We start from the raw sequence: 23,839 nt of genomic DNA, 5'->3' as shown, positions 1-23,839 counted from the left end.
GTTGTTCTGTTTCTTGATTAAGAGTGTTATTCATGGGTTTCAGTATTTTGGTATCTTAGAAACTTCTCCATACAGTCGAGTTTTTGCGTTTTTTGCCTTGTGATTCTGGTGAACTATAAAACACTCATTATACACGTTTCTCATTATGTCCTTTTTTTTCTTTATATAGAGTGCTTTGCATCCATTTTCGATTTTCTTTTTATGTAACAAGCTCAAAAACACACAAAATATACTTTTTTGGTAATGTTATTCTATTCCTTCATATTGGTTGGTTTGCCTCCGTTTTAGCGTTTTTCTACGTAAATCTTTTGAAAGACACGTTTCCTGTTATTTTGTTTTGGATTTCCATATAGAGTGAATTTCATATTATTTATCGTTTTGGTGCCTAACATGCTTTTTGGTGCCTTTTGCTTCCCAATATACAGTGCTTTCCATCCATTTTCGCGTTTTTTGTACGTAACAATTTCAAAAACACTCAAAATATACCTTTTCGGTAATGGTATTCAATTTCTTAATTTTGGTTAGTTTGCATCCGTTTTAGCGTTTTGTACGTAAAACACCGAAAAGACATGTTTTCAGTAATTTTGTTTTGGATTCCCATATAGATTGACTTCCTTGGGTTTTATCATGTTGGTTTCGAACATGCTGAAAAACACTCATAAGACAGTTTTCTGGCAAAGACGTTTAATTTTCCGATATAGGTGGCTTTTCATGCACTTTAGGGGTTTGGTACGTAACAGTCCGAAAAAAAAGCTAAATTTAACTTTTTTGATAATTTTCTTATTTCATATAATTTCCTGAACTTTGCCCGAATTTTGGCATCTCGTTACCTGTGAAGATGAATAAGAATGATAAAAAAAATTCTTATTTTTTTTATTTATTTTTTTTCTCAATAAAGAGTGTAATTTGTGGCTTTTAGCTTTTTCGTACTTAATAAACTTAAAAACACTCATAATACACGTTTCTCGTAATGTCCTTTCATTTCCCAAAAATACGGTTCTTTGCATGTATTTAAGAGTTTTTATTAATAACATGATCAAAAACACTCAAAATACATGTTTTTGGTAATATTATTCTGTTTCACCATCAAGTGTATTTTGCATGCATTTTAGTGTTTTGGTATATAAGGAGCTCAAATACACTTAAAGGCAAGTTATTGTTAAAAATTCGTTTTATTCCAATGTAATGTGATTGACCTGCTTTTTACTGCTTTATTGCCTAACACGCTAAAAAACACTCAAAAGACATTTTTCTGGTAATGTCATTTTTTTCCCACAAAAAGCTGGTTTCGCATGCAATTTGGGTTTTGGTAACTAAGGATGTGAAAAGCACTCAAAATACACGCATTTAGTCATATTGTTCTGTTTCTCAATTAAGAGTGTTGTTCCAGAGTTTTAGTATTTTGGAATGTAAGAAACTTCTCTATATACACGAGTTTTTGCGTTTTTTGCCTTGTAGTTCTTGTGAAACTATAAATTACTCATTATACGTGTTTCTTGTAATGTCCTTTTGCTTCCCAATATTGAGTCCTTTCCATCCATTTTTGCGTTTTTTGCAGGTAACAATTTCAAAAACACTTTAAATATACCTTTTTGGTAATGTTATTTTATTTCTTCATATTAGTTGGTTTACATCCGTTTTAGCGTTTTTCTACGTAAAACAACGAAAAGACACGTTTTTAGTAATTTTGTTTTGGATTCCCATATAGATTGACTTGCATTTTATTTATCGTGTTGGTTCCTAACATGCTGAAAAACACTTATATGACCGTTTTCTGGCAAAGACGTTTAATTTCCCCCTATAGGTGGCTTTGCATGGACTTTAGGGGTTTGATACATAACAGTTCGAAAAAAAAGCAAAATTGAACTTTTTTGATAATGTTCTTATTTCACATAATTTCCTGAAATTTGCCCTAATTTTGGCATTTCGGTACCTATGAAGATGAATAAGAAAGAAAAAAAAATATTGTATTTTTTTTTATTTATTTATTGTTTCTCAATAAAGAGTGTTATATGTGTCTTTTAGCTTTTTGGTAATTATTGAACTTAAAAACACTCATTATACTCGTTCCTCGTAATTGCCCTCTTTTTTAGTGCTTTATTTTATTTTTTTTTTTATCACGCTCAAAAACACTCAAAAGACACTTTTCTGGTAAAGTCTTTTTTTTCCCACAAATCTATTTTTGCATGCAATTTGGGGATTTGCCAACTAAGAATGTGAAAAGCACTCAAAATACACGCATTTATTAAGGCTGATCTCTTTCTCAATTAGGAGTGTTATATATGAGTTTTAGCATTTTTGTATCTAGGAAACCTCTCCATATACACGAGATTTTGCGTTTTTTGCCTTGTGGTTCTTTTGAACTATAAAACACTCATTATACACTTTTCTTGCAATGTCCTTTTGTTTCCCAATATAGATGCTTTGCATCAATTTTCGCGTTTTTTGTAGGTAACATGCTCAAAAACACTCAAAATATACGTTTTTAGTAACGTTTTTCTATTTCTTGATATTGGTTGGTTTACATCCGTTTTAGCGTTTTTCTACGTAAAACACTGAGAAGACACGTTTTCAGTAACTTTTTTTTGGATTCCCATATAGAGTGAGTTCCTTATTATTTATCGTTTTGGTGCCTAACATGCTAAAAAAAACACTCAAAACACATATTTCTGGTAAGGTCGTTTCATTTCCTTATATAAGAGTCTTTAAATGCACTTTAAGGTTTGGTACATAACAGTACGAAAAAAAATAAACGGAAACTAACTTTTATGATAATATTCTTTTATCATATGATTGCCCTGAATTTTCCCAGAATTCTGGCATCTCGTACCTATGACTATGAATAACAAAAATTTATATTTTTTATTTTCTAAATAAATAGTGTTATTTGTGGGTTTTAGCTTTTTGGTACTTAAGGAACTTAAAAAAAAACACTCATAATACACGTTTCTCGTAATGTCCTTTTGTTTCCCAAACATAATGTTCTTTGCATGTAATTAAGCGTTTTTATAGATAACATGATCAAAAACACTCAAAATACATGTTTTTGGTAATTTTATTCTGTTTCTCCATAAAGTTTGTTTTAGCGGTTTGGTATATAAGGACCTCAAAAACACTTAAAGGCAAGTTTTTGGTATAAATTGGTGTTATTCCAATGTAATATAATAGATTGCCTTGCTTTTAGTGCTTTATTGCTTATTACGCTCAAAAACACTTAAAAGACACTTTTCTGGTAATGTCATTTTTTTCTCACAAAAGGTTGTTTCGCATGCAATTTGGGGTTTTGTTAACTAAGAATGTGAAAAGCACTGAAAATACACGCATTTAGTAAGGTTGTTCTGTTTCTCAATTAAGAGTGTTATTCATAAGTTTCAGCATTTTGGTATCTAGGAACCTTCTCCATATACACGAGTTTTTGTGTTTTTTGCATTTGGTTCTTTTGAACTATAAAAAAAAACTCATTATACACTTTTCTTGCAAAATCCTTTTGTTTTCTAATATAGAGTGCTTTGCATCAATTTTCGCGTTTTTTGTAGGTAACAAACTCAAAAACATTTCAATTATATATTTTTTGGTAATGTTTTTTCTATTTCTTGATATTGGTAGGTTTTCATCCGTTTTAGCGTTTTTCTACGTAAAAGAAAGAAAAAACACGTTTTCAGCAATTTTGTTTTGGATTCTATAGAGTGAGTTCCTTATTATTTCTCGTTTTGGTGCCTAACATGCTGAAAAACACTCAAAAAACAGATTTCTGGTAAGGTCGTTTAATTTCCTCATATAGGAGTCTTTGAATGCCCTTTAGGGTTTGGTACAAAACAGTCCAAAAAAAAACAAAAAATTTACTTTTTTGATAATTTTTGTTTTAACATATAATAGCCCTGAATTTTCCCAGAATTTTGGGATCTCGGTACCTATGAAGATGAATAACAAAAACAAAAATCCTATTTTTTTATTTTCTTACTTTTTTTTTTCTAAATAAAGAGTGTTATTTGTGGGTTTTAGCTTCTTGGTACTTAAGGAACTTAAAAACACTTATAATACACATTTCTCGTAATGTCCTTTCGTTTTTTAAACATAAGTTTTTTTTGCATGTATTTAAGCGTTTTTATAGATACATGATCAAAAGCACTCAAAATATATGTTTTTGGTAATTTTATTCTCTTTCTCCATAAAAGGTGTTTTGCATGCGTTTTAGCGTTTTGGTATGTAATTACCTCAAAAACACTTAAAGGCAAGTTCTTAGTAAAAGTTTTTTTTATTCCCATGTAATCTGATTCCTCTGCTTTTTAGTGCTTTATTGCCTAACACGCTCAAAAACACTCAAAAGACACTTTTCTGGTAATATCTTTTTTTTTTTCCCACGTGAAGCTAGTTTTGCATGGAATATGGGGTTTTGGTAACTTAATTAAAAGTGTTATTCATGAGTTTCAGCATTTTGGTATGTAAGAAACTATTCTAATACACACATTTGTAAAGTATTTCTGTTTCAAAATTAAAAGTGTTATTAATGAGTTTCAGATTTTTGGTATGTAAGAAACTTCTTTATGTATACGAGTTTTTGAGTATTTTAGCTTGTGGTTCTTGTCAAACTGTAAAACACTCATACACGTTTCTCGTAATGTCCTCTTCTTTGCCAATATACAGTGCTTTCCATCCATTTTTCCATTTTTTGTAGGTAACAAGCTCAAAAACACATCAAAATATATCTTTTAAGTAATGTTATTCTATTTCTTCATATTGGTTGGTTTGCATCCGTTATAGCGTTTTTCTACGAAAATCACTGAAAAGACACGTTTTAAATAATATTGTTGAGATTGCAGAAAAACACTCAAAAGACAGGTTTCTGGTAAAGTCGTGTAATTTCCCCATTGAGGTGGATTTGCATGCACTTCAGAGTTTGTACATAACTCCGGAAAAAAGCTAAAATTATTTTTTTATAATGATTTTTTTTTTTACAATTAATTTTGACAGAATTTTGGCATCTTGGTACCTCTGAAGATGAATAACAATTTTTTTTTCTCTCTATAAAGAGTTATTTGTGGGTTTTAGCTTTTTGGTACTTAAGGAACTTAAAAACACTCATAATACACGATTTTCGTAATGTCCTTTCATTTTCCAAACATAGGGTTCTTTGCATGTATTTAGGCATTTTTATAGGTAACACGATCAAAAACACTTAAAATACATGTTTCTGGTAATGTTATTCTGTTTCTCCATAAAGGGTGTTTTGCATGCGTTTTAGCGTTTTGGTATGTAAGAAGCTGAAAAACACGTAAAGGCAGGTTCTTGGTAAAAGCTGGTTTTATTCCCATATAATGTGATTGCCCTCCTTTTTAGTGCTTTAGTGCCTATCAAGCTCAAAAACACTCAAAAGACACTTTTTTGGTAATGTCATTTTTTTCCCACACAAAGCTAGTTTCGCATGCAATTTTTGGTTTTGGTAACTAAGAATGTGAAAAGCACTCAAAATACATGCATTTGGTAAGGTTGTTCTGTATTCTTAATTAAGAGTGTTATTTCTGAGTTTGAGCATTTTGGTATCTAAGAAACTTCTCCATATACACCGAGTTTTGCGATTTTTGCCTTGTGGTTGTTGTGAAACTATAAAACACTCATTATACACGTTTCTCGTAATGTCCTTTTGTATCCCAATATAGAGTGCTTTCCATCCATTTTCGCGTTTTTTGAAGGTAATAAGGTCAAAACACTCAAAATATACATTTTGGTAATGTTATTCTATTTCTCCATATTCGTTGGTTTGTATCCGATTTAGCGTTTTTCTACATAAAACACTGAAAAGACACTTTTTTCAGTATTTTTGTGATGGATTCCCACATTTAGTGACTTTCATATTATTTATCATTTTGGTGCCTAACATGCTGAAAAAAACCACAAAAGACAGGTTTCTGGTAAGGTCGTTTAATTTCCCCATATAGGTGGCTTTGCATGCACTTTAGGGTTTTGTACATAACAGTCCTAGAAAAAAGCTAAAATTAACTTTTTCGTAATGTTCTTTTTTCACATAATTTTCTTGAATTTTGGCAGAATTTTAGCATCTCGGTACCTATGAAGATAAATAAAAAAAAATCTTATTGTTTTTATTTATTTTTTTTTCTCTTTAAAGAGTGTTATTTGTGGGTTTTAGCTATTTGGTACTTAAAGAACTTAAAAACACTCATAATACACGTTTCTCGAAATGTCCTTTTGTTTCCCAAAGATAAGATTCCTTGCATGTATTTAAGCGTTTTTATAGGTACCATGATCAAAAACACTCAAAATACATGTTTTTGGTAATGTTATTCTGTTTCTAAATAAAGGGTGTTTTGCATGCGTTTTAGCGTTTTGGTATATAAGGAGCTCAAAACACTTAGAAAAAACACTTGGTAAAAGTTAATTTTATTCCCATGTAATGTGATTGCCCAGCTTTTTAGTGCTTTATTGCCTATCATGCTAAAAAAAAAAAACACTTAAAAGACACTTTTCTGGTAATGTCATTTTTTTTCCACGTAAAACTACTTTCACATGCAATTTGGGGTTTTGGTAACTAAGAATGTGAAAAACACTCAAAATACACGCATTTGGTAAGGTTGTTCTGTTTCTCAATTAAGAGTGTTATTCAGGAGTTTCACCATTTTGGTATCTAAGAAACTTCTCGATATATACGGGTTTTTGCGTTTTTTTGCCTTGTGCTTCTTGAGAATCTATAAAACACTCATTATACACGTTTCTCGTAATGTCCTTTTGTTAACCAATATAGAGAGCTTTCCATCCATTTTCGCGTTTTTTTTTTTTTTTTTTTGTAAAAAGCTCAAAAATACTCAAAATATACCTTTTTGGTAATCTTATTCTTTTTTTTTTATGTTGGCTGGTTTGCATCCGTTTTAGCATTTTTCTACTTAAAACACGGAAAAGACACGTTTTCAGTATTTTGTTTTGGATTCCCAAATAGAATGAATTCCATATTGTTAATTATTTTGGTGACTAACATGCTGAAAAACACTAGAAACATAGGTTCCTTGTAAAGTCGTTTAATTTCCCCTTATAGTTGGCTTTGCATGCACTTTAGGGTTTTGTGCATAATAGTCCGAAAAAAAAGCTAAAATTAACTTTTTTGATAATGTTCTTTTTTCATATAATCCCTGAATTTTGCCAGAATTTTGTGATCTCGGTAGCTATGAAGAAGAATAAAAAAAAAAAAAATCTTATTTATTTATTTACTTTTTTTTTTTTCTCTTTAAAGAGGTTTTAGCTTTTTGGTACATATAGAACTTAAAAACACTCATAATACACGTTTCTCCTAATGTCCTTTCGTTTCCCAGACATAGGGTTTTTTTGCATGTATTAGAGCGTTATTAGTGGTAACATGATCAAAAACTCTCAAAATACATGTTTTTGGTAATGTTAATCTGTTTCTCCATAAAGGGTGTTTTGCATGCGTTTTAGCGTTTTGGTATATAAGGAGCTCAAAAACACTTAAAGGCAAGTTCTTGGTAAAAGATGGTTTTATTCCCATGTAATGTGATTGCCCTCCTTTTTAGTGCTTTATTGCCTAACACGCTCAAAAACACTCAAAAGACACTTTTCTGGTAATGTCATTTTTTTACCACATAAAGCTAGTTTTGCATGCAATTTAGGGTTTTGGTAACTAAGAATGTGAAAAACAGTCAAAATACACGCATATCGTAAGGTTGTTCTGTATTCTCAATTAAGAGTGTTATTTCTCAGTTTCAGCATTTTGGTATGTAAGAAACTTATCCATATACACGAGTTTTTCCGTTTTTTTCCTTGTGGTTCTTGTGAAACTATAAAACACTCATTTAACAAGTTTCTCATAATGTCCTTTTGTAACTCAATATAGAGTGCTTTCTATCCATTTTCGCGTTTTTTGTAGATAGGAAGCTCAAAAACACTGAAAATATACCTTTTTTGCTAATGTTATTCTATTTCTTCATATTCGTTGGTTTGCATCCGTTTTAGCGTTTTTCTACGTAAAACACTGAAAAGACACTTTTTCAGTAATTTTGTGATAGATTCCCATATTGAGTGACTTCCATATTATATATCGTTTTGGTGCCTAACATGCTGAAAAACACTCAAAAGACAGGTTTCTGGTAAAGTCGTTTAATTTCCTCATATAGGTGGCTTTGCGTGCACTTTAGAGTTTGGTACATAACAGTCCGAAAAAAAAAAGCTAAAATTAAATTTTTTTCATAATTTTCTTTTTTCACAAAATTTTCCTGAATTTTGCCAGAATTTTGGCATCTTGGTACCTATGAAGATGAATAACAAAAAAAATAAATAAATTCCTATCTTTTTATTCATTTATTTATTTTTTTTTCTATAACAGTGTTATTTATGGGTTTTAGCTAAATGATACTTAAAGAACTTAAAAACACTCGTAATGCATGTTTCTGGAAATGCCCTTTAATTTCCCAAACATAAGGTTCTTTGCATGTATTTAAGAGTTTTTATAGGTAACATGATCAAAAACACTCAAAATACATGTTTTTGGAAATGTTATTCTGTTTCTCCATAAAGGGTGTTTTGCATTCGTTTTAGCGATTTGGTATGTAAGGAGCTCGAAAACACTTAAAGGCAAGTTGTTAGTAAAAGTTAGTTTTAATCCCATGTAATGTGATTGCCCTGCTTTTTAGTGCTTTATTGCCTATCATGCTAAAAAAAAAAAAAAAAAAACACTTAAAAGACACTTTCCTGGTAATGTCATTTTTTTTCCCACATAAAGCTACTTTCACATAAAATTTGTGGTTTTGGTAACTAAGAATGTGAAAAACACTCAAAATACACGCATTTAGTAATGTTGTTCTGTTTCTCAATTTAGAGTGTTATTCAGGAGTTTCAGCATTTTAGTATCTAAGAAACTTCTCCATATATATGAGTTTTTGCGTTTTTTGCCTTGTGATTCTTGAGAATCTATAAAACACTCATTATACACGTTTCTCGTAATGTCCTTTTGTTAACCAATAGAGAGAGCTTTGCATCCATTTTCGCGTTTTTTGTAAGTAAAAAGCTGAAAAAACACTCAAATTATACCTTTTTGGTAATCTTATTCTATTTCTTCATATTGGTTGGTTTGCATCCGTTTTAGCGTTTTTCTACGTAAAACACGAAAAAGACACGTTTAAAGTAATTTTGTTTTGGATTCCCACATAGAATAACTTCAATATTATTTATTGTTTTGGTGACTAACATGCTCAAAGACACTAGAAACACAGGTTTCTCGTAAAGTCGTTTAATTTCCCCATATAGTTGGCTTTGCATGCACTTCATGGTTTGGTACATAACAGTCCGAAAAAAAAGCTAAAATTAACTTTTTCGATAATATTCTTTTTACACATAATTTCCCTGAATTTTGCCAGAATTTTGGCATCTCAGTACCTATGAAGAAGAATAACAAAAAAAAAAATCCTATTTTTTAATTATTTCTTTATTTTATTTCTCTATAAAAAGGTTTTAGCTGTTTGGTACTTATGGAACTTAAAAACACACATAATACACGTTTCTTATAATGTCCTTTCGTTTCCCAGACATAGGGTTCTTTGCATGTATTTAAGCGTTTTTAGAAGTAATATGATCAAAAACACTCAAAATAAATGTTTTTGGTAATGTTAATCTGTTTCTCCATAGAGGGTGTTTTGCATGTGTTTTAGCGTTTTTATATATAAGGAGTTAAAAAACACTTAAAAGTTGGTTTTATTCCCATGTAATGTGATTGCCCTCCTTTTTAGTGCTTTATTGCCTAACTCTCAAAAACCATAAAAAGAAACTTTTCTGGTAATGTCATTTTTTTTTTCCCACATAAAGCTAGTTTCGCATGCAATTTGGGGTTGTAGTAAGTAAGAATGTGAAAAGCATTCAAAATACACGCATTTAGTAATGTTATTCTGTTTCTTAATTAAGAGTGTTATTTAGGAGTTTCAGCATTTTGGTATCTAAGAAACTTCTCCATATACACTAGTTTTTGCGTTTTTTGCTTCGTGGTTCTCGTAAAAGTATAAAATACTCATTAAACACGTTTCTCGTAATGTCTTTTTATTTCTTAATATAGAGTGCTTTGTATCCAGTTTCACGTTTTTTTTTTTTGTTGGTCACAAACTCAAAAATACTTAAAATATACCTTTTTGGTAATGTTATTCTATTTCTTTATATTGGTCTCTTTGAAAAGACACGTTTTAAGTAATTTTGTTTTGGATTCCCAAGTAGAGTGACTTTCATATTATTTATCGTTTTGGTGCCTAACATGCTGAAAAACACTCAAAAGACAGTTTGTAAAGTCGTTTAATTTCCCCATATAGATGGCTTTGCATGCACTTTAGGGTTTGGTACATAACAGTCCGAAAAAAAAAACCTAAAATTAACTTTTTCGATAATGTTCTTTCATCCACATAATTTCCCTGAATTTTAACGGAATTTTGGCATCTCGGTACCTATGAAGATGAATAAAAAAAAAAATATTATTTTCTTTTATTTCATTTATCTATTTTTATTTTTTATTTTTTAGTTTCTTCATAAAGAGTGTTATTTGTGGGTTTTAGCTTTTTGGTAATTAAGTAACTTAAAAACACTTATAATACACGTTTCTCGTAATGTCCTTTCGTTTCCCAAACATAGGATTCTCTGCATGTATTTAAGCGTTTTTATAGGTATCATGATCAAAAAGACTCAAAATACATGTTTTTTGTAATGTTATTGTGTTTTTCCATAAAGGATTTTTTGCATTCGTTTTAGCGTTTTCGTATGTAAGGAGCTCAAAAATATTTAACGGCAAGTTTTTGGTAATTTTTTTTTTATTCACATGTAATGTGATTGCCCTTCTTTTAAGTACTTTATTGCCTAACACGCTCATAAACACTCAAAAAACATTTTCTGGCAATATAATTTTTTCCCCACATAAACCTAGTTTCGCATGCAATTTCGTGTTTTGGTAACTAAGAATGTGAAAAAACACTCAAAATACACGCATTTGGTAAGGTTGTTCTATATCTCAATCAAGAGTGTTATTGATGAGTTTCAGCATTTTGGTAACTAAGAAACTTTTGCCTTGTGGTTGTTGTGAAACTATAAAACACTCATTATACAAGTTTCTCGTAATGTCCTTTTGTTTGCCAAAACATCCATAACATAAGGTTCTTTGCATGTATTTAAGCGTTTTTATAGGTAACATGATCAAAAATACTGAAAATACATGTTTTTGGTAGTTTTATTCTATTTCACCATAAAGTGTAATTTGCATGCGTTTTAGTGTTTTGGTATATAAGGAGCTCAAAAAGACTTAAAGGCAAGTTCTTATTAAAAATTGGTTTTATTCAAATGTAATGCGATTGCCCTGCTTTTTAGTGCTTTATTGCCTATCAGGCTCAAAAACACTCAAAAGACTTTTTTCTGGTAATGTCATTTTTTTCTCACATAAAGCTGGTTTCGCATGCAATTTGAGGTTTTGGTAACTAAGTATGTGAAAAGCTCTCAAAATACACGCATTTAGTAAGGTTGTTCTGTTTCTCAATTAGGAATGTTATTCATGAGTTTCAGCATTTTGGTATCTAGGAAACTTCTACATATCCTCAAGTTTTTGCGTTTTTTGCCTTTTGGTTCTTTTGAACTATAAAACACTCATTATACACTTTTCTTGCAATGTCCTTTTATTTCCTAATATAGAGTGCTTTGCATCAATTTTCGCGTTTTTTGTAGGTAACAAGCTTAAAAACACTCAAAATATACCTTTTTGGTAATGTTTTTCTATTTTTTTTTTTTAATTGGTTGGTTTGCATCCGTTTATCGTTTTTTCTACGTAAGACACTGAGAAGACACGTTTTCAGTAGTTTTGTTTGGATTCCCATATAGAGTGAGTTCCTTATTTATTTATCGTTTTGGTGCCTAACATTCTGAAAAACACTCAAAAGACAGATTTCTTTTAAGGTCGTTTAATTTCCTCATATAGGAGGCTTTGCATGCACTTTAGGGTTTGGTATATAACAGTCCGAAAAAAAAGCTAAAATTAACTTTTTTGATAATTTTCTTTTATCATATAATAGCCCGGAATTTTCCCAGAATTTTGGCATCTCGGTACCTATGAAGATGAATAACAAAAAAAAAAAATCCTATTTTTTTATTTTTATTTATTTATTTTTCTAAATAATGAGTGTTATTTGTGGGTATTAGCTTTTTGGTACTTAAGGAACTAAAAAAACACTCATAATACATATTTCTCGTAATGTCCTTTCGTTTCCCAAACATAAGGTTCTTTGCATGTATTTAAGCGTTTTTATAGATAACATGATCAAAAACACTCAAAATACATATTTTTGGTAATGTTATTCTGTTTCTCCATAAAAGGTGTTTTGCATGCGTTTTAGCGTTTTGGTATGTAATGAGCTCAAAAACACCTAAAGGCAAGTTCTTGGTAAAAGTTGGTTTTATTCCCATGTAATGTGATTGCCCTGCTTTTTAGTGGTTTATTGCCTAACACGCTCAAAAACACTCGAAAGACATTTTCTGGTAATATTTTTTTCCCACATAAAGCTAGTTTCGCATGAAATTTGGGGTTTTGGTAACTAAGAATGTGAAAAACACTCAAAATACAGGCATTTAGTAAGGTTGTTCTGTTTCTTAATTAAAAGGGTTATTCATGAGATTCAGCATTTTGGTATGTAAGAAACTTCTTTATGTACACGAGTTTTTGAGTTTTTTGCCTTGTGGTTCTTGTGAAACTATAAAACACTCATTATACACGTTTCTCGTAATGTCCTTTTCTTTCCTAATACAGAGTGCGTTTCATCCATTTTCGCATTTTTTTGTAGGTGACAAGCTCAAAAACACATCAAAATATATCTTTTTGGTAATGTTATTCTATTTCTTCATATTGGTTGGTTTGCATCCGTTTTAGCGTTTTTCTACGTAAATCACTGAAAAGACACGTTTTCAATAATATTGTTGAAATTGCTGAAAAAAAAACAAACACTCAAAAGACAGGTTTCTGGTAAAGTCGAGTAATTTCTCCATATAGGTGGCTTTGCATGCAGTTCAGGGTTTGGTACATAACTCCGGAAGAAAGCTAAAATTATTTTTTTATAATGAATTTCTTTTACAAAATTTCCCTGAATTTTTCCAGAATTTTGGTACCTATGAAGATGAATAACAATTTTTTTTTTCTCTCTATAAAGTGTTATTTGTGTGTTTTAGCTTTTTAGTACTTAAGGAACTTAAAAACACTCATAATACACGATTTTCTTAATGTCCTTTTCTTATAGGAACATAGGGTTCTTTACATGTATTTAAGCGTTTTTATAAGTAACATGATCAAAAACACTCAAAATACATATTTTTGGTAGTTATTCTGTTTCTCCATAAAGGGTGTTTTACATGCGTTTTAGCGTTTTGGTATGTAAGGAGTTAAAAAAAAACACTTAAAAGCAAGTTCTTCGTAAAAGTTGGTTTTATTCCCAAGTTATGTGATTTTTCTGGTTTTTAGTGCTTTGTTGCATATCACGCTCAAAAACACTTAAAAGACGTTTTTCTGATAATGTCATTTAAGCGTTTTTATTGGTAACATGATCAAAAACACTAAAAACACATGTCTTTGGTAATGTTATTCTGTTTCACCATAAAGTGTATTTTGCATGCGTTTTAGTGTTTTGGTATATAAGGAGCTCAAAAAGACTTAAAGGCAAGTTCTTATTAAAAATTGGTTTTATTCCAATGTAATGTGATTGCCCCCCTTTTTAGTGCTTTATTGCCTAACACGCTCAAAAACACTCAAAAGACATTTTTTTTCTGGTAATGTCATTTTTTTCCCACATTAAGCTGGTTTCGCATGCAATTTGGGGTTTTGGTAACTAAGAATGTGAAAAGCACTCAAAATACACACATTTAGTAAGATTGTTCTGTTTCTCAATTAAGAGTGTTGTTCATGAGTTTCAGCATTTTGGTATCTACGAAACTTCTTCATATACACTAGTTTTTGCATTTTTTGCCTTGTGGTTCTTTTGAACTATAAAACACTCATTATACACTTTTCTTGCAATGTCCTTTTCTTTCCCATTATAGAGTGCTTTGCATCAATTTTCGTGTTTTTTATAGGTAACAAGCTCAAAAACACTCATTGTTATCGGTGGTATAGGAATTTTAGATTTATAAATTTATCAGTTATTGGTTATTGGGCAATAAATTTATTGCCAATTATCAGTCATCACTGATAAGGTTATTGTTTCCGATTTATCAGTTATCATGATCAATTTTTTTCGTCATCACAACCAGCTATATATATATATATATATATATATATATATATATATATATATATATATATATATATATATATATATATATATATATATATATATATATATATATATATATATATATATATATATATATATACACCACTTTCAAATTTATCAACATTTATTTAGTTCTTGAAGTAATCATATTCATTTCTCTAGTGCTACTTCCAAGTTTCTCTCACTCTATCACTTTATTCTACGACCACCCATCTTTGTTTCTTTATCCTCTTGTCCCATTTCCAACATATTGTTACGAAAGCACAAACCTCAGCACTCCCGTAGACGCCCACAATTCCCCGACAGTCAGGACAGCACTCGGGAACACCAGCAGGCTAGACAAGAGATGCTAAGGGTACCACGTCCCACGTGATTCACGCACAGCCAGACAGAGCGGGTAGACAAACAGTGGGCAACACTTTCTTTCTTTACTAGTTCCGTTAGTTACAGGCAGTTACAGACACAGGCAGGGACAGTCAAACTCTTCAGGCTCACGCAACAGGCACTCGGCACGGAGGACACGCAAAGACAAGTTATCCAGAGCGGGGCCAACAACACACTGCCCAGTCACTGCAGTCACGCGACTTCTCTCCCGCCATCCATGCACCACTGCCAGACACCAGGCACAGCTGACACACACACACGCACGTCACACACTCAATCCCACAGAAAGAAATAAAGGCAACTTAGACTAAACAACAATAATACCCGGGCGTTACATCACCCCCTCCTTTACAAAAAGGTCGACCCGACCTTGCCTCTCCTTATATCTCTCCCTCAGAGTCAATCAACACAAAATCATCATAACGCCGTGGGCGGCGTCTGTCCCTGCGCGGCCGAGTGGGCTGAGGTTCCTCTGCTGGCTCTGAGTCGCGGCCGTCGCCCACCCCTGACTCCTCAGCCTCGGCCTCCTCTGGCTCGCTGGGGGTGGTGACAGCTGTCTCCGGGGACTCGTCGATTTCCTCGGCAGCAGAATCGGCATCATCGCCGCCACCTCCCCCGAAGCCCCAAGTGTAGTGCCCAGGACTGTGATAGCGCCACAGACGGTCCACATGCACAATGGAAGGGCGACGGCGTCCACGCTGGATTTTGTACGTCACCCCCGAGATCACGGCGATGACAGTGTAAGGCCCCTCCCAGGGGCTCTGGAGTTTCGGAGAGAGGCCACGCCGGCGGCGAGGATTATGCAGCCACACTTTCTCGCCTACCGCGTAACTCGCCTCCCTCACTCGCCGGTCGTAAAGACCTTTCATGGCCTGACTCGCTGCCCTCAACTTGCCTCTCACCCGGTGGTGTACCTCCGCGAACCGCTCCTGCAGGGCGGCTGCGAACCCAGAGGTGACTGTGGGGAGGTCAACATCAGGAGGGCGCCCCGTGGCCAGGTCAATAGGAAGGCGGAGCTCCCGGCCAAACATCAGCTGGGAGGGCGAGTGATCGGTGGCTTCATGGACGGCGGAACGGTATGCCATCAGCATCGCCGGCAGCTTGACGTCCCAGTCCTCCTGCCCCGCCCCACAATACTTGGCCAACTGTTGAACTAGCGTCCTATTGAAACGTTCAACCATGCCGTCAGACTGTGGGTGGAGCGGGGTGGTACGCGTCTTATAAATCCCCATCAAGTCACAGCACTCGCTGAATACACGAGACTCAAATTCACGGCCCTGATCGGAGTGCAGCTCGACGGGCACGCCAAACCTAGAGAAGAACTGGTCGACTAGTACACTCGCCACAGTCTCTGCCTCATGATTGGGGATAGCATACGCCTCTGGCCACTTAGTGAAATAATCCATGGCTACACAAATGTACCGGTTCCCGCGGGGAGTGAGGGGAAACGGGCCGGCAATGTCCACTGCCACCCGCTCCATCGGTGCCCCTACATTGTACAACTGCAGTGGGGCCCGGTTACGGTGCGCTGGGCCCTTTTTAGCGCTGCACACGTCACAGGCCCGGCACCATTCCGTCACGTCACTGCGCATTCCTCCCCAATAGAACCGCTGGCGGAGGCGTTGAAGGGTACGCTTTTCGCCTACGTGGCCACTCGTCACACCCGCGTGCACTTCCTTCAATAGTTCCGGCCGCATAGTACGAGGCACTACCACAAGCCAGGCGTCTCTGCCCATCCCGCCTACCGCCTCCCACCTTTTCACTAACACCCCGCTCTCGTCAATTGATAGCGTCTCCCACTGGCTTACCAAACACTTAGCGGCGGGGCTTTCAGCCGCCACTACCTGCCAGCTGGGGCGCTCGTCGCTGGCTTCTAGCCAACGCACGACGGGGGCTAGATCGGGGTCACTGCGCTGCGCCACACGCCACCGCTCATTGCACTCGGCGGTGTTTGCAGGCACACGTAAACGGCGGCACACTGTGTCCAACACCCCAGGAGCGCCAGGTGAGGACGCCTCACACGGGCTGGGCTCCCTGGCGGTGCAGTGTGAGCAACTAGCCTCACACGGGCGTCGGCTCAGGGCGTCAGCATTGTTGTGCACGCGTCCTGGGCGGTGAACGATCCGGTAGTTATACTGCTCCATGCGCCCCAACCACCTCGCCAACTGTCCCTCCGGCCCCTTAAGCGTCTTTAACCACTTCAGGGCGGCATGGTCAGTACGGACGGTAAACTCGGCGCCGTACAGGTAGGGGTGGAAGTGTTCGAACGCTTTCACTACGGCCAACAACTCTTTCCTGGTTACACAGTAGTTGCGCTCTGGTTTACTAAACTTGCAGCTGTAGTAAGCCACTACGTGTTCCTTGCCGTCCTTTACCTGCGACAGCACAGCCCCGACGCCCTCGGCACTGGCGTCGGTGTCAAGCAGGTAGGGCAGCTTCGGGTCAGGGTAAGGCAAGACGGGCGCCTCCACAAGCGCCGCCTTCAAGCTGTCAAAGGCCGCCTGACATGCCTCATCCCAGCGGAAGCTCGCCCCCTTCTTGGTGAGACGGTTAAGAGGAGCAGCTAAGGTGGCAAAGTTGGGCACGAAACGGCGGTAATACGTGCAGAGGCCCAAGTAGCTCCTCACTTCAGCTACGTTGGAGGGAGTGGGCCAGTCAGCCACCGCTGCCACCTTGCCAGGGTCGGTGCGCACGCCACCACTGCTGACGACATGTCCCAGGAACGGCACCTCATGCTGGAAGAGGAGGCACTTCTTGGGGCTAAGCTTGAGATTGGCCTTCCTCAGGCGCTGCAGAACCTCCTCCAGCCTCCCCAGCTCCTGCTCGAAGGTGCTCCCGAAGACTATCACGTCGTCCAGATATACGAGTGCCGTTTTCCACTGCAGGCCGTCTAGCACTCGCTCCATCAGCCGCTCAAAACAGCCCGGGGCGTTGCAGAGGCCAAATGGCATGACGTTAAACTGCCACAGGCCCTGCCCGAAAGAGAAGGCCGTCTTAGGCTTGCCCTCCTCCGCCATCTCCACCTGGTGGTACCCTGACTTCAGGTCAAGTGTACTGAACCAGCAGGCCCCGACCAGAGCGTCCAGCGTGTCGTCTATCCTCGGCAGGGGGTAAGAGTCCTTCACCGTCACGTCGTTCAGGGCCCGGTAGTCCACACAGAAGCGCTGCGTTCCATCTTTCTTCTTTACCAGGACTACCGCCGACGACCAAGGACTGTCTGATCGCTCGATTACCCCTTGCGTGGCCAGGTCGTTCACTGCACGCTGCATTTCTTCGCGCCTTGCTGGTGCGATGCGTCGGGGTGGGCTCTTGACCGGTGCGTGGGTGCCAGTGTTGATCGTGTGTTTCACCAGTGACGTGCGACCCAAGTCCGAGGCGCTCTGGCTGAACACATCGGCGTACCGGCCCAGGGTGTCACACACGAGCTCCGTCTGCGCCTCCGTCAGATTGACAGCGCTCCGGGTCGCTAGATCCTCCAGGAAGCTCGGCAGCGGGGCTCCCTCGGCCGCCCGCTCACCCTGCGGCGGTGCCTCGGCACGCTGCACCTCCACGCACTCGCCCACCGCTGTTCCGGCGGGTATGTTGCGAGCCTCGTCGGAGAAGTTAGCCAGTAAGACAGTGACTACCTTCTCCCCCGCTTGCACGAGGCTCCTTCCGACTGCCACTCCGTCAGCCAGTCGACAGTCGCTGGCTGGTTCCACTAGGCCCTCCGTGCTCTGCATCGGCCGTGCGAGTCGACACTGTACTCGACACTCAGAGCGCGGGGCCAACTGCATCCGCCGTGTCGTCACTACCTCCGACCGGCCGACCTCCGGAAGGAAAGGCACATCGTATCCACATACCTTTATCACCTTCCGTCCAAAGTCTACGCAGGCCCTGGTCTTCTTCAGGTAGTCGTAACCCAGCAGACACTCTTCCTCCAGCTCGGCAACATACACGGGCAGGTTCACCTCCGCGCTGCCGACACTTATTCGAACGTCTACTGGGCCTTGCAACGGCATGCAGTCCCCCGTTACTCCACACAGCCTGTCCACGGTGCACGGGAGCCACTCAGCACTTACCAGCCTCCGCTGCACGATGGTGCGCTCAGCCCCGCTGTCAATGGTCATGCAGCAAGGCCTTCCATCAACCGCACCTCGTACCTGCACTGCGCTGACGGTGAGGTGGCACTTTACACAGCACGGGGCATTGGCACCTTGGCAGGCTGTGAGGTCGCCCCCTCCTCCAGCCCGCTGCTGTTTCCCGCCTCAGCAACCTCCTTGGGCTTGGGGGAGGCGCTGGAGCGGTGGCCCGATTTGCCGCATGCGGCGCAGCACGTCTGGAAGGCTTTGGAGTTAGGCCGATCGAGGGAGCGCGTCCTTCGTCCCCTCGGACATTGGCTGCGTCTATGGCCTCTCTCACTGCAGCCCCAACAGCGGCCGGCGAACTCGGACGGGCTCGCCTCCCGTGACGCCGCCTTGTGCTCCACCTTCGCCTTCCGGCCCCGTACCTCACCGCGAGGCTGGGCAAGAGAAGAGAGGCTGGTCGTCGTCTGTAGGAAGGCCTCAAACTCCATAGCCCGTGCCAACGCCACCTGCACGTCAGCTGGGTGTGCCTGCTTCACATAGATTTGGAGCTGGTGGTCCTGGAGGGCGTCTACGAACGCGTCGCGCGCCAGAACAATGACCATGTCCTCGGCCGCGCTTGGATACGCCCTCCTCACCAGCCCTTCTACGTCCTGCGCCAGCTGGGAAAGGGTTTCGTCCTTCTCTCGCGTCCTCTTCTTAAGCTGGGCGCGGTATACCTCCGCCTGATGACGGTGTCCGAAACGTCGCCGCAAAGTTTCGGACACTGCTGCGTATGAGGTGCGCTGGCTGGCAGGGAGATGACCCAGCACTTCCAACGCCGGGCCTCGCAGCGCTGTCGCTAGTTGCAGGGCCTTCTCTGCCTCCCCCCAGCCCTGGGCCAAGGCCAGCATATCGAACTGGGCGACGTAAGACTCCCAGCTGACCTTACCATCGTACTCCGCTGGCTTGCGTCTCACGTGACGAGGTGACGAGCGGGCTGCCTTAGGGCTCGGGGGCGGGGAGGCGGCACGGGGAGGTGAGCCCGGCGGTGTAGGGGGCAGGCTAAGCCCTCCCCTCCTGTCCCGGGTGGGCGGCCAGCCCCCAACGGCCATCTCGGGTGCTTCCCAAGGACCTGCTTCCCCCACAGGGCCCCATCCAAGGCCCCCAACAGCAGGTGGGGCTGAGGCCACACTCCCTTCAGGTCCTGGGCTAGTCACGGGAGGCCAGGCGGGGGTTGCGGGCAGCTGTACACCTCCCGCCAAGACGCCACGTGGCGGCCACGCGCCCTGCCGCCAAACACTCGCGCCCTCACGCAGGTCTACCACCTCTTCCCGCAAGGCTTGGAGTTCACTTTTTACCTCCTGTTTCACTGCCTCACACGAGCGATCAGTATACGCCTGCGTTTCAGCCCTCAGAGAACCTAGGCTGCTTTGCAAGGCTTCCATCAGTCGTTCAGTTTGGGCAGCTTGTGTTGCCACGGTTTGCTCGTGCCTTTCCTCCTGCTTCTGAGCCATACTCGCCAGTTGGGACATGAGGAGGTCCATCTGGGTGGGCTTCTCGTCACCAGCATCACTAGAGTCGTGACTAGACCCACTCAGTCCCTCACACTGGTCAGCAGCACCACTCTCGCCCGCCATTTTGTCTACCACCTTGTCTGCCATGGTTTCTCCACTCGAGTCACGTAGGTCTGTACGAGCACACACTTAGCATCCCACTCCTGACGCCATTGTTACGAAAGCACAAACCTCAGCACTCCCGTTATTGATGAGTTTCAGCATTTTGGTAACTAAGAAACTTTTGCCTTGTGGTTGTTGTGAAACTATAAAACACTCATTATACAGGTTTCTCGTAATGTCCTTTTGTTTGCCAAAACATCCATAACATAAGGTTCTTTGCATGTATTTAAGCGTTTTTATAGGTAACATGATCAAAAATACTCAAAATACATGTTTTTGGTAGTTTTATTCTGTTTCACCATAAAGTGTAATTTGCATGCGTTTTAGTGTTTTGGTATATAAAGAGCTCAAAAAGACTTAAAGGCAAGTTCTTATTAAAAATTGGTTTTATTCAAATGTAATGCAATTGCCCTGCTTTTTAGTGCTTTATTGCCTATCAGGCTCAAAAACACTCAAAAGACTTTTTTCTGGTAATGTCATTTTTTTCTCACATAAAGCTGGTTTCGCATGCAATTTGAGGTTTTGGTAACTACTCGTAAGTATGTGAAAAGCTCTCAAAATACACGCATTTAGTAAGGTTGTTCTGTTTCTCAATTAGGAATGTTATTCATGAGTTTCAGCATTTTGGTATCTAGGAAACTTCTACATATCCTCAAGTTTTTGCGTTTTTTGCCTTTTGGTTCTTTTGAACTATAAAACACTCATTATACACTTTTCTTGCAATGTCCTTTTATTTCCTAATATAGAGTGCTTTGCATCAATTTTCGCGTTTTTTGTAGGTAACAAGCTTAAAAACACTCAAAATATACCTTTTTGGTAATGTTTTTCTATTTTTTTTTTTTTTAATTGGTTGGTTTGCATCCGTTTATCGTTTTTTCTACGTAAGACACTGAGAAGACACGTTTTCAGTAGTTTTGTTTGGATTCCCATATAGAGTGAGTTCCTTATTTATTTATCGTTTTGGTGCCTAACATTCTGAAAAACACTCAAAAGACAGATTTCTTTTAAGGTCGTTTAATTTCCTCATATAGGAGGCTTTGCATGCACTTTAGGGTTTGGTATATAACAGTCCGAAAAAAAAAGCTAAAATTAACTTTTTTGATAATTTTCTTTTATCATATAATAGCCCGGAATTTTCCCAGAATTTTGGCATCTCGGTACCTATGAAGATGAATAACAAAAAAAAAAAAATCCTATTTTTTTATTTTTATTTATTTATTTTTCTAAATAATGAGTGTTATTTGTGGGTTTTAGCTTTTTGGTACTTAAGGAACTAAAAAAACACTCATAATACATATTTCTCGTAATGTCCTTTCGTTTCCCAAACATAAGGTTCTTTGCATGTATTTAAGCGTTTTTATAGATAACATGATCAAAAACACTCAAAATACATATTTTTGGTAATGTTATTCTGTTTCTCCATAAAAGGTGTTTTGCATGCGTTTTAGCGTTTTGGTATGTAATGAGCTCAAAAACACCTAAAGGCAAGTTCTTGGTAAAAGTTGGTTTTATTCCCATGTAATGTGATTGCCCTGCTTTTTAGTGGTTTATTGCCTAACACGCTCAAAAACACTCGAAAGACATTTTCTGGTAATATTTTTTTCCCACATAAAGCTAGTTTCGCATGAAATTTGGGGTTTTGGTAACTAAGAATGTGAAAAACACTCAAAATACAGGCATTTAGTAAGGTTGTTCTGTTTCTTAATTAAAAGGGTTATTCATGAGATTCAGCATTTTGGTATGTAAGAAACTTCTTTATGTACACGAGTTTTTGAGTTTTTTGCCTTGTGGTTCTTGTGAAACTATAAAACACTCATTATACACGTTTCTCGTAATGTCCTTTTCTTTCCTAATATAGAGTGCGTTTCATCCATTTTCGCATTTTTTTGTAGGTGACAAGCTCAAAAACACATCAAAATATATCTTTTTGGTAATGTTATTCTATTTCTTCATATTGGTTGGTTTGCATCCGTTTTAGCGTTTTTCTACGTAAATCACTGAAAAGACACGTTTTCAATAATATTGTTGAAATTGCTGAAAAAAAACAAACACTCAAAAGACAGGTTTCTGGTAAAGTCGAGTAATTTCTCCATATAGGTGGCTTTGCATGCAGTTCAGGGTTTGGTACATAACTCCGGAAGAAAGCTAAAATTATTTTTTTATAATGAATTTCTTTTACAAAATTTCCCTGAATTTTTCCAGAATTTTGGTACCTATGAAGATGAATAACAATTTTTTTTTCTCTCTATAAAGTGTTATTTGTGTGTTTTAGCTTTTTAGTACTTAAGGAACTTAAAAACACTCATAATACACGATTTTCTTAATGTCCTTTTCTTATAGGAACATAGGGTTCTTTACATGTATTTAAGCGTTTTTATAAGTAACATGATCAAAAACACTCAAAATACATATTTTTGGTAGTTATTCTGTTTCTCCATAAAGGGTGTTTTACATGCGTTTTAGCGTTTTGGTATGTAAGGAGTTAAAAAAAAACACTTAAAGGCAAGTTCTTCGTAAAAGTTGGTTTTATTCCCAAGTTATGTGATTTTTCTGGTTTTTAGTGCTTTGTTGCATATCACACTCAAAAACACTTAAAAGACGTTTTTCTGATAATGTCATTTAAGCGTTTTTATTGGTAACATGATCAAAAACACTAAAAACACATGTCTTTGGTAATGTTATTCTGTTTCACCATAAAGTGTATTTTGCATGCGTTTTAGTGTTTTGGTATATAAGGAGCTCAAAAAGACTTAAAGGCAAGTTCTTATTAAAAATTGGTTTTATTCCAATGTAATGTGATTGCCCCCCTTTTTAGTGCTTTATTGCCTAACACGCTCAAAAACACTCAAAAGACATTTTTTTTCTGGTAATGTCATTTTTTTCCCACATTAAGCTGGTTTCGCATGCAATTTGGGGTTTTGGTAACTAAGAATGTGAAAAGCACTCAAAATACACACATTTAGTAAGATTGTTCTGTTTCTCAATTAAGAGTGTTGTTCATGAGTTTCAGCATTTTGGTATCTACGAAACTTCTTCATATACACTAGTTTTTGCATTTTTTGCCTTGTGGTTCTTTTGAACTATAAAACACTCATTATACACTTTTCTTGCAATGTCCTTTTCTTTCCCATTATAGAGTGCTTTGCATCAATTTTCGTGTTTTTTATAGGTAACAAGCTCAAAAACACTCATTGTTATCGGTGGTATAGGAATTTTAGATTTATAAATTTATCAGTTATTGGTTATTGGGCAATAAATTTATTGCCAATTATCAGTCATCACTGATAAGGTTATTGTTTCCGATTTATCAGTTATCATGATCAATTTTTTTCGTCATCACAACCAGCTATATATATATATATATATATATATATATATATATATATATATATATATATATATATATATATATATATATATATATATATATATATATATA

General features: G+C 37.9%; 1 protein-coding gene across 1 annotated transcript in view; it reads right to left on the bottom strand.

The window, feature by feature from the left end:
- LOC135111836 (uncharacterized) overlaps window positions 1-20,385 on the bottom strand; it is a 61,948-nt gene extending 41,563 nt beyond the window's left edge. Inside the window, exons 1-2 of the mRNA XM_064025548.1 lie at window positions 19,080-20,385; window positions 14,564-18,924 (exon numbers count right to left, since the gene is read on the bottom strand). Coding sequence (XP_063881618.1) covers window positions 15,059-18,924; window positions 19,080-20,385 — 5,172 coding nt within the window. The 3' untranslated portion in view covers window positions 14,564-15,058. The remainder of the gene's footprint in view (window positions 1-14,563; window positions 18,925-19,079) is intronic.
- Window positions 20,386-23,839: the final 3,454 nt, after the last annotated feature.

Source organism: Scylla paramamosain, chromosome 22 (assembly GCF_035594125.1).
Source record: "Scylla paramamosain isolate STU-SP2022 chromosome 22, ASM3559412v1, whole genome shotgun sequence".
Taxonomy (NCBI): domain Eukaryota; kingdom Metazoa; phylum Arthropoda; class Malacostraca; order Decapoda; family Portunidae; genus Scylla; species Scylla paramamosain.
Note: the sequence above shows the minus strand (reverse complement) of the source record. Positions and strands in the feature narration are given on the sequence as shown.